Source organism: Astatotilapia calliptera, chromosome 18 (assembly GCF_964374335.1).
Source record: "Astatotilapia calliptera chromosome 18, fAstCal68.1, whole genome shotgun sequence".
NCBI lineage: Eukaryota > Metazoa > Chordata > Actinopteri > Cichliformes > Cichlidae > Astatotilapia > Astatotilapia calliptera.
In genome coordinates, this window is record NC_137439.1 from 22,746,345 (window position 1) to 22,758,132 (window position 11,788).

General features: G+C 39.2%; 1 protein-coding gene across 1 annotated transcript; it reads left to right on the forward strand.

The window, feature by feature from the left end:
• The first annotated feature begins 1,047 nt into the window (after positions 1-1,047).
• Positions 1,048-9,672, forward strand: map2k2b (mitogen-activated protein kinase kinase 2b). The gene is made up of 11 exons (XM_026150408.2): positions 1,048-1,992; positions 2,070-2,280; positions 2,402-2,548; positions 3,218-3,295; positions 4,334-4,385; positions 7,120-7,244; positions 7,511-7,724; positions 7,981-8,033; positions 8,142-8,203; positions 8,350-8,395; positions 8,593-9,672. The coding sequence occupies exons 1-11, from the start codon at positions 1,904-1,906 to the stop codon at positions 8,701-8,703; spliced, it is 1,188 nt and encodes a 395-aa protein (XP_026006193.1). The 5' UTR covers positions 1,048-1,903; the 3' UTR covers positions 8,704-9,672.
• Positions 9,673-11,788: the final 2,116 nt, after the last annotated feature.

Consider the following 11,788-nt stretch of genomic DNA (forward strand, 5'->3'; position numbering starts at 1 on the left):
GATTGTGTTCATTTGTTTCTTCAATTGTTTTTCTCTGAAGAACACACTGCACACCATGCTGACATGCTGTGTTTGAGCTAATAGCTCTTACAACACTACACTGGTTTCAAAGTGCTTTTTTTTGCTTCCATAATTCATAGGTCAGTGTTAAATGGCTTAATACCATAAAACAGATACATAGTCTTCTGAAAATGGTCAGGTACAACAACTTGGCCAAACCTGTGTGAAAAATCAACCAATGTCCAAAGAAAAAACAGAGGGTCTTTCGAAAGTCTGGAGAATTATTGCCCATGATAACTTAAAAAAATAACAAAAAATAAATAAATACAAGAAAGGCTGGCAGCGTGGAAGGATGAAATAAAGAAATGAAGGCTGGCTTGAGACCTTCGCACGGTAATGTACATTGGTAATCCGAGAAAGAAGCGCAGTCACAATAGAAAGTCTCAGGCCTCCGTTTTGTGCTTCAGGTGAATGGATGAATTGTTAGCCAATCAAACAGGCAGCTTGGAAGGCTATAGATCCGAAAGACTTTCAAGCAGTACCATCAGCTTCACGATTATTTATTTATATAAATAAATATTTGAAAACCCTGCATTCCGGATAGTGTTCTAAAGAAATAAGTGTTATTAGTGCCTTCAAAGATAGATCCATATGTCTTTGAAGGCAGGTTAACAAATAGAATGAACTTTAAATCTTTTGTTTTTTTTATTATTTTACAATATTTTTTACAACTTTGTTATTTCCCATTTTACAAAACAAAAGGCCCTCACAGCATGTATTCGCTAAAGTCCTTTGTACAAAAGGTTGCACGTTTTAAAAAATGTAATGTAAATACACAAGTAGAGCGATAAAATAAAATACGTTTTTTAAAAATCGAATTAAATTTAAATGATCAAATAACGAGACTAATTTACGGGTTTTGTTTAATTATTTTTATTTTTCCTTTTTTACTAAAGAGTTTCATTTCATTCGGCCATCTGTTTACGTATGCTTTGGTATCTGTTGGAAGCATTAAGTATCTATATAAGTCAGCGTTCATACCGTCGATGGTTCATACTGCTGCTCGCGCAGCTGTCTAAAATATCGCGAGATTGCTACTCTGGACTACTTAAGGCTCAGTCTTGACTGCACCGCGCCCCCGTGATCGTCCCTGCTGAAGACACTAGACCCCGGTGTCTACAGCAATAACACACCTACCCCGCTGAAAGAAGATATTGGGATAAAACAGCCAGTTAAGCTAATGTTTCTAACTTAAACAAAGGGGGAAGTCACCGGAAGAAAAGTGAACAAACATCCGCTTGCTTTCGACTCGCGTGAAATGTGCGGCTGTCACGCAACAGCTAGCAGATGAAGTTAGTTAGATAGCTAGCTAACGTGTATGTGCTGATAGTTATGGCTTTAGCTTTGAAAATCTTTTTTTTGCCTTTACGTTGTAGCTAGTTAATCCTCGATTAATTGTACATTTACATTTTGGTGCAAGTGCGGTGACCATTATGCTAGTTGTCGTGCTACGTCTACTCATCTAACACTAACCTAGCTAGCTAAGACTGGTGTTATATTACCGTATTTGTATTCATAATTTGATGTGTCGCTCTTGTAGTAAATTAGATTTAAGCTGAGTCACAGGTTAAGCCGGCGTTGATTTGAAGACACAAATTAAGTAAGTTTAGCCAGGTTAACTGTCCTACCTGGTAACAGCTAAACAGAAAACGTCAAGTAGATAGCATCTAGTCTACAAGACAGTGTTTGTCTATTATCTAACCTCCCAAAGTTGCACGTGCTAATCACAGGCCCCTTACCTTGTCAGCAATTTCTAAATCATATAGATTACAGGATCTTATCATCTGTAGCTGTAGAGGAAAGTGTCACTCAGTCCAAGTTCATATTTTACCCTCAAATAAACATGGCTCCTAAAAAGAGACCAGTGCCCTTAAACATTGCTCCTGCTAGTGATGGATTATCCACCTCCATGAATACAGAGATTACATCTGAGTAAGTTGACCTGCTGAGTTAAAATTTTGCAGTTGTTTGAAAATATGTTATTCTAAACTGTCTCTTAATTTTATCAGGGCCAATTTAGAAGCGCTGAAGAAAATACTGGAGGAGCTGGACCTGGATGAACAACAAAAGAAAAGATTAGAAGCTTTCCTTACCCAGAAGGCCAAGGTTGGCGAGCTGAAAGATGATGACTTCCATCGTATCTGTGAGCTGGGTGCAGGCAACGGAGGAGTGGTCAACAAGGAGTGCCACAAACCTTCAGGCATAATCATGGCCAGAAAAGTGAGCTTTTGCAATTATAAAACAAAAAGCTGCTGGGTCTTTTATACTTGAGTTGATCTTTCTGGTATTAGTGTTCACCCTTTGATACCCATTTAATATAACACCTTTCTTCTGTGTTTAGCTCATACATTTAGAAATAAAACCTGCAATAAGAAACCAGATCATCAGAGAGCTTCAGGTACTACACGAGTGTAATTCTCCCTACATTGTGGGTTTCTATGGAGCTTTTTACAGCGATGGAGAAATCAGCATCTGCATGGAACACATGGTAAGAATTAAAAAAAATTGTATTCCAGTAGTGTTTTGATCCCAACAAAGATATCATCTTTTCTCTTATCTGTTGCTGAAGATTTATAGAGAGGACAACTGGATTAAAAAGTGTTTTTTACCCAAACAATCAAATGATGTTGTCTAAAATCCCTATCCATTTTGCCCAATGTCTTTGTAATTGAATTAATCTGGTGGGTGTGGGTGAGTGTATATGCATGTATGCATATGCAGCAGTAATTTGTTGGAAGTGGTTTAATGAGGTACACAAACTGTGTTAATTCTTTACAGTATTCACAAAAAGGATAGAATAATCTAGCCAGTCACTGGCTACATTAGTCGCCTTGAGTTCTTCTTTGCACCTGACAGTGCCTTCTTCCTTGTCCCAAGATATACACTCTCCATCTGATATACTTGTTCCTAATCCTGCCAATTCTTGCCAGTCTCAATGTACATCTCAGTTCAATCTTCAATTGAATTCCACCTCATTTTCATCATCAGCCCCTTACAGACGCAGGTCTGTTATTACTTTTGCGTAACTGTTTTTAAGAATCAATCTGTTGGCATTTTCATTTACTTTCTGAATAGGGTCTTTCTGAATAAGGTCTTCAGGCTGCCTTCTGTTATTTTAGCACTCGTATCATAAGTTGCTGTAATCTCTCTGGTGTAGGATGGTGGCTCTCTGGACCAGGTGATGAAAGAAGCAAAGCGGATTCCTGAAGAGATTCTGGGCAAAGTCAGCATTGCTGTAAGTATATTATTTTTTGCTGTCATGTTCTAATGTGGTAGTAAGTGGTAGACATTAATGAAACAATGTAGTGTTTTAATTTAATTAATTGAGGTGTTTAAAAACAAACAAACAACCAAACAATCACGTTCTGTCATAGTTATGTTATGATTTGTATTGAGATTAGGATCAAAATAACCATACTTGCTTTGCACAAGTGCATCTAAACACTTGTCACTCTTAGGCTACGTTCACACTGCAGGCGAAAGCGCATCAAATCCGATTTTTTTTGACCCTATGCGACCCATATCCGATCATGGTATGACAGTGTGAACGGCGCAAATCCGATATTTTCAAATCCGATCTGGGTCACTTTCGTATGTGGTACTGAATCCGATACATATCTGATGTTTTAGAAAGTGACTGCTGTTTGAACGGTCAAGTCGCATTAACTCCGCCTTTTACGTCACCGACACAAGACTGAAGCCAATTATCAGCGCCAGAGAAGACATCGCGAACGCTTCCTGGCCATCCAGTGTAGATGTCAGTGAAACTGTTGGGAAGACAACGTGAACATTTTATTTGTACTGTATAATCTGCAGATTCTGACAGAAATCTGCAACTATCCTTTGAAGCACCGCTCCTCTCTTAAACAGCAATAAGGATCATTATTAGGTTATTTACATTATTATGTAAATAACAAAATAACTTAAAGCAAAAATTGGGAAACGTGAAGTCCGAAGTCTTTATATTAAGGGCCATCAGTCAAACAATACTGTTGCTCTGGGTCTAAACAGAGCGCGTTGTGTGTGACATCTTCTTTTGCGCATGCGGGCCGCTTTGAGCGTTCACAGTAGAGCGCGTTTGCTGTCGCATTTTATTTGTAGCGTGAACGAGCAGACAAAAAAATTGGATTTGATCAAAAAATCGGAATTGAGCATTAAGACCTGCAGTGTGAACGTAGCCTTAGTTCAGGATGAGTTCTGTCATATTGTTTTCTGTAGCATCAAGCCTGTTTAGCGTCATTGACTTCCTTAATTTTTCTCCGCTTTGAAACAGGTTTTGAGAGGCCTTGCCTACCTAAGAGAAAAACATCAAATCATGCATAGAGGTATCAGCATTTTCATTAAGTTTATGATTGTATCTTGAATAAATGAGTTTCATCTGCAAGTAGGATGTGGAGCAGTTTCTATTTACAGCCTAGTTTGATCTCAAGTGGGCCAGATTAGTAAAAGAACTGCATAATAACATCTTACTATAACGATCATTGTGTGCGTGTATGTTTGTTCCCAACTCCTTCTAGACCCCGTTCATTATAAAAATAAATTAAACTTGCTATATACATTTTTTGGAACTAAACTATAGGGTTTTACTCTTTTTGACTGAAACAAGTTGTTGGGATAGTAATATTTTCCATACAGATTCATTTAGGTATTAAAACTTTCATCATTTTTCCCAGAAAAGCAGTGTGGCTTGTTGAAAAAAAATGAGGATATTTATGATTTTACTACAACTTTGACACTTTGCAAAGCCATCCAGAGAAGGGCTGGACCATATCATACCATTCACGGTAATACCGGTGTAATGTTGGGCAACGATAAGAAAATGAAATATCGCGATAGAATATGGGTAAAACGCGCATGCGCAGTGCCTTTGTTTTCATACGCACATGGCGGCGATGGAGAATGAGAAGGGCGAAAGCCAATCGTTGAATGAAACGGATGAACCAGAATTGGTTTGTAAAAATGCTGCAACTTCAGTGGTGGAACTGGTTTGGCTTTCGTCCGTCAGATACAGAACAAAACACTATTTTCGGTAGAGCATGCTAGCTTTCCGTCGTTATTACCGTGTTTTTTGGAAAATACGGCACACTTAAAATCAATCCTTTGATTTTTCTGAAAATCGACAGATCCCCTTATAATCCCGTGTGCCTTATGTATGAATTCTGGTTGTTTTTACTGACCTCGAAACGATTTTATGTGGTACACGGCGCTCGAAAATCTATCAAATGTTTTAGTACGACTTTGCTAAGCCACGAACCCGCACCGCTTGATGGATTGTCGGACCATTACGGCTATCGTAGGCAGGCGCCTCGCAGAGTGATACGTACTGTGCTTCAACATAATAGAGATTGACAGACCACGTGACTTTCGCGCATTGCATGCCGGGAACTCGTGGCAAAACAATCCAAGTACCTGCATCAAATGCAAGCATTTGCAGCACCGCAAAACATTCATTCTTCGGTTCCAATAAATTCTTGCTTTTTCTTTGCCCCCCAAAAAGGTATGTACAAAACGAAGGAGAACAATGCCGGTCCGTACAAAGCCAGACTTGATGAAAAGTCAAAGAAAAGATACGAGGAAAAAAATCAAACCAGTGAAAGGGTTAGACCCTTACGAGCACACAGAGGGACAAAATACGTTAGCGTGCTGCCCAACTTTCACCACGCTCATATTTATAATCATACGGTTCTTGGAGTGAGTGCATGCACTCATGAAGTTTAGTAACTTCAGGTCACAGCAACAAGCCCAGGTACAGTTTACCGACGGATGGGTACAGGACCTTGAAATGCACCGTGTAGAACGAAAGACCATCGTACGTATCATAAGTTTACCAGTCTCACAAATCGTCTTCATAAATACACATTCATTAACCATTTATTAATAGGACCTTTGAGCTCAATGGTAATTAATTAGTAGTGGAAATAATTTCTGGCAGCATTACAGAAATGTAGCAGTGACAATAATATTGTATGCTGTAATCGTACTGGGCAATTAGTGATACAAAACTGTTTTACCCTGTGAATAAAAGTATATGTTTTTGTCAGTGTACCATGGTAATAACAGAAGCGAAACACAATATTGTGTCAGAACAATTTACTATTTATGCACAATAAACAAAGGAGCATAGCGCGACAATTTCTGTTCAACGCCAGACTTGCTTGTAACCTATATCACCAATTATGTTAAGAAAAATGACGCATTAACTACAACAGCAGACTGACCATTGTGGAAATGCTTGGAACAGACTAACCTGTGAGCTGGAGTGTTCTAGGACGTTATATTTTGTCTTTGAATGGCTGCAATCCAGTCGCCTCTTTGTTACTTCGGAAACATGGCTCGAACAATTTCTCTTCAACGACGTAATCTGATAACAACCGATCTCTTTACCCGTCGGCTTCCCGTGGCTGTCATGCGACCGGCTATTGCAGTTAATAACACAACGGCTTCTTGCCATTTTTTGTGTTTCTTTTTATCGCTGTATAACTGATTTCAATTGAAAGCCTGCGTGCGCTAGTACCTCTTGCCACGAGTTCCCAGAATTCTTTGCGATTTTACCCCTGAGTGACGTCACATTTTCAATCTCTATATTACCGTATTGTTTGTGTATAACTTCTTTTTAAGTTTTGTGGATATTATACATGGTTATGCTGAGGATATGTCGGCCAATTCCCACTGGAAATGCCTTTTGGTTAAACTGTCAGCAAGGAATTTGCATTTGCACTGTAAAATTGTTATATAACTTTAATGCACTTAAAAAACAGCTGCTTGTTGAAGTGAAAATACATTGATGAGCTTTTTATGCACTAATAAAGTTGTGGAGTTGTAAAGTATTTTGTCTAGTGTCAAATATATCGTGAGTTATATCGTTATCGCAAATTTTCAAATGTATATCATGATGAATATTTTCGGTCATATCGCCCTGCTCTAATCCAGAGGATCTTAGTGCATCCTTTGGTGGGCTGATTCTGGGCCTCAGGCTGTTTGACATCCATAGTATAGAGATTCAGTTGGATAACATTTTCATGTAATTTTATAAGTAATAAAATGTCCTTTTTATCTCAGATGTGAAACCCTCAAACATCCTGGTAAACTCACGCGGGGAGATCAAGCTGTGTGACTTTGGTGTGAGCGGGCAGCTCATAGACTCAATGGCCAATTCCTTTGTTGGAACAAGATCCTACATGTCGGTATGTTTGGGTCTGTTTATGAAACCTGTGGACAAGTTTGTTTCGCATCAATGTTCATGTAATGTGAGAATCTTTTTAACTCATTTTAGGTCGGTAACTTGAATAACAGGATTCTTTTGTGCTAATTTTGATGAAGAGATTTATCCACTGATACATATTTAACTTGAGATTAATGCTTCAGCTGTTTGAACAGTGTTCAACAGTTCCATATTACTATAATAAAGAACTGATGATTGTTTTGTGTGTTGTTTATGTTTGATGTCTAGCCTGAGAGATTGCAGGGGACTCATTACTCTGTGCAGTCTGATGTGTGGAGTATGGGCTTGTCCCTTGTAGAGCTGTCAGTTGGACGCTTTCCCATCCCCCCTCCAGATGCTAAGGAGCTGGAGGCCATATTTGGACGACCGATCTTGGATGATACACAGGGACAGACCCACAGCACATCCCCTAGACCCAAACCTCCGGGTAGACCTGTTAGTGGTAAGCTACACAATCATCTGTGTGTGTTTCAGGTGGCTGGCTGAAAGTGCAGTAGGCAAACCTTGCATGCAGACTGCTCCAAGTTTCCACATGAGAAATCACGTAACTTGCTGATATCAGTGAATTAGACACTCTGATTTATGAACCTGTCAGCTCCGTGATTGCTCGATGCCCCAAAGGAATGTTTGCCATGTTTTTAATTGAAGGTTTTTTTCTGATTGAGTTCTCACTTGTTTTGCTAAACTGACTTCCCCAGGCCACGGTCCGGTAATGGCTATCTTTGAACTACTAGACTACATTGTCAATGAGGTAAGATTATAAGAAGTTATCCAAAGCAGCATTTATTGTCAACCACGTAAAATCACGAATGAGTCACTTTCTGCTGTTTATACTACAACATTTTCTTTTAACTTTCAGCCACCGCCTAAACTACCCCATGGAGTATTCACCCCTGATTTTCAGGATTTTGTGACCAAGTGGTAGGACATTTTAAAACTCAACATATTGCTCACCTTTCCTCACTTACACATGTTAAGCGTCAAGTAGCATGACAAGTAATAGTGACATAACATTGGATTACATGTTTACTAACTTGATGGATTATCTTGATCTTCTTTGTGTCCAGTCTCATCAAAAATCCAGCAGACAGGGCTGACTTAAAAATGTTAATGGTAAGTGTCAGTTTGACTTTAAGTTCCCTATTTTTTTTAAACAGATTATCACAAAGTGAAATATGTGACAGGCCTAAATCACTGTCATTTTTATAGTAAAAAACTTCTCAACTAAACCGGCAGTGCTGTTTAACTTGATAGCAACTATATATTTAGTCAGCTGAGTTAGTGTGTTGTTAATATTTGTGCTTTTTCAGAACCACACGTTTATCAAGCGGTCTGAAGCAGAGGAGGTGGATTTCGCTGGGTGGCTTTGTAAAACAATGGGACTGAACCAACCCAGCACTCCCACACGCACTGCAGATTGAGCTATGTATATTCACTCAGACATTATGTAAAAACATGAAGACACTGCTGCCTAAAACTGTACATTCAGATATACTGTATACACCTTGTGTGACACATCCTCCCTCAGGTGGATCCGTAAAAGCTTCATCTTCAAATCAGCTCTATGATATTTTATCACATAATTCACATCCCAGGATAGATATTTAAAAAAAACACACACAAATGATTGTTGGAAGTGTTGACAGCATAGAGTATTAGAGATTTATTCGGTTCAGGATTTTGACTCATTAAGCCACATATCTGGGCCACTGATGCACTATTATTTTTTTTAATTTATTTTTTTGCCCCCAGTAGCTTTTTGACATACAGCAGATCGTACATATACTGTATAGAATTGTAAAAGACTTGCTTGAAAAGGTTCATAAAACAGAACAAAAGAAATAACCAATATTTGTAATTTCATCCCCAGCCCCCCTAAATCCAATGCAGTTTTCCAGCTTTCTTGTCTGAAATTTTCTGAAGTGCTCTGAGGCTTACGCTGTTTTCACACATGCACTGGAAAATGTTGAAAGAATCCAGTGTGGATACTCACCCAGTTACTCTGTATGGTCTCCCTTGCATGCGGCTCCACTGGGTAATGTCCAATTAAGGGCTGCAGTGCATGTTTGAAAACGGCATTACAGTACAAGTATGCCAATCCCAGTTATTACAATCATGGCTAGGCTTTGTGTGTCTACAGAAAAATATACTTATGAGTTTCTTTATATGTCTGTTATGCAAATACACTGAGAAATGTAAGGATTAGCTTATTTTACTGAACAGGTTGCGCGCATCTGAGATGTTTCTGAAGTTTCTTGCTTTTCTTAACATGGGAGATTTCTACTAATTTTGAGATGTCTTGAGGTGAAGCACAATGTTTCATGCTTTACAGCATGACCCTCATGTCAAAGCCAAAAATAATAAAAAAGTGTTTTTACAAACGTTAAAAATAGTCTGTTCTCTGTTGCCTCTCCGTTATAGGGTTATGTTTTGTTTTTAAAGTTAAACATCTCTGAATTTTCCTTCTGCAGGTTTCGTATGTTTAGTAAAAGACTTCCTTTGCAAATCCTGGAAATTCAGCCCTGGGCAGATTCTACTTTTAAGAAGGCTGCTTTTATCCCTTGAATGAACTCCATCATGGCTCAATGGGCATTGTCAGCTTAAACAAATTATCATTTTTTTTGTATACCCTCTAATGTAAACAACAGGATGTGGATTGGCCATGTGCATCCTGCGTTAGGGCATTTTGACTTTGTGTCCTGTCACCACCAGTTTAAAAACATAGTTTGGGGTAAATTCTTCAGAAACTTGATAAATCACAATGCTTTGGAGATGAATAAATGGTATGCACTGTGACTTCCAAGCATGATGGCTTCATTTACTGAAATATCACATCTGTCTTACACTTGTTTTACCAGAAGGGGGAAGCATATTGGGTGCATAGAACTGAGGACCTCCTGAACAAATACTAAAAAATAAAGTATAAGATATAGTAGTCTTCATATCTAAATATATCTGGGCTGAGAGATGCATTGTGAGGGCACTTCTGCTACCAAGTTAACGTTTGCATAATTGAATAAAGCTTAAGCTTGATATTGACCTGAGCCACTACCAGGTGAAGAAGGAAAAAAAAATCCCCCCTTCCTTCCCTCTTATTTTGCACGGACAATGAAAACCTATCTAGTGTTGATTAAGCGCCTTCTCTTAATTGGGTGTCAACTTGCAGGATTAAAATGTAAGACACTGAGGTGTGAGAACGATACAGTGTTGCAGTATGCGGGGTGGCTAAGTGTTGACGGGAGGGGGACTAATGCAGCATAAAAACAGCAAAGTCTGCAGTCATTAATATGCAAATATGCAAATGAGAGGGTAATTAAGATTGGGCGTTTGTCAGTGGCTCTTTGATTGCTAATGAATTCCAATCTGCAAGAAAGGGGGAGGGGATGATGAGCTAAAAATCAGGAAAAAGAACAGGATGACATTGTGCTCCTCTCTCTTTCTTACAAAAATAAGGAAACGAGTGCAGCATGAAGGCTTTTACCAAACATTGCAGTGTTTTTTTAGCTTGCGTCAGATACTAAAAAGGCCGTTGCAGTTGAAAACATGAAAGATACCTCTCACTAGAAATGCTGGCGCTAAAAATCAGTTTCAGCACGAGCAAACAGCTCAGAAAAATGGGGAGGGGAGCGTGTGCCAACGACAATTAACCATTCACGCCGTCGGTGAGCAGTCAGCATGGCAGGCTTGAGCCACCGCAGGAAGGTAGAATGATTTCTGCTCATTAAGAGTGATGGGGCTGACCCCTGTTGAGAGATGCTCAGGTATCTTGGTGGGAGATGTGCACTGCCAGCATGGTGTGTGTCACAAACAGTGTTATTTTGGCAAATGGGGACCTGCAGTTCACACACAAGCGCACACACACATTCACACACACTGCTGTTATTGCTGTTTCAGTGGTCCCCTGACACTTGTACGTCTTCCTCTCTGTGGCATGTGAAATGAGAGGACGTATACGTGAAATAAAAACAAATTAGAAGAGAATAATAGTGTAAGACAGCTGCTCAAAAGGTGTAATTCTTCATCAAAATACTACCACTTTATATATTTCAGTTGGCTACAGCTATGATGCTGTGTCACACAAAAAAATCCCACTAAAAATCTGGATGAATCTTCTGTCAGTGAATCTAATCAGCAGTGTGATGTTCGGTTTTTGTTTTTGTTTTTTTGTGTGTGTGTCTTACTAAATACTTTCCCAAATTCTTGAAACAGGATTACAAGTACAAGAGCTCAAACTAATCTATTTGAAATGGTGTGTTAGCAGCTGATCAGAGTTTTGCTCTGTTTGCTGCATGAAAGACTGTGTTTGTGTGTGTGTTAGGAGAGGGGGGGCTGTATTTTTTACAGGAAACAGGAAACCAGAAGTCATAACAGGATGCCCCAGGTTTTGATACTGTACCTGATGCGTGGGTGGCTGCATGGGGGTAACCCATTTACAAAGCCTTTAGAGCCTGTGACTAGAAGAAGAAGAAAGGGCCCAGGAAAGAGTAGGTGGTAAGGAGGGTATAC

Excerpts from the sequence above, each read along its gene's own strand:
- map2k2b (XM_026150408.2), top strand. The coding sequence starts at position 1,904 with ATGGCTCCTAAAAAGAGACCAGTGCCCTTAAACATTGCTCCTGCTAGT. Across the intron at positions 1,993-2,069 it reads AATACAGAGATTACATCTGA|GGCCAATTTAGAAGCGCTGA; the intron begins GTAAGTTGACCT and ends TAATTTTATCAG. Across the intron at positions 8,396-8,592 it reads CTGACTTAAAAATGTTAATG|AACCACACGTTTATCAAGCG; the intron begins GTAAGTGTCAGT and ends GTGCTTTTTCAG.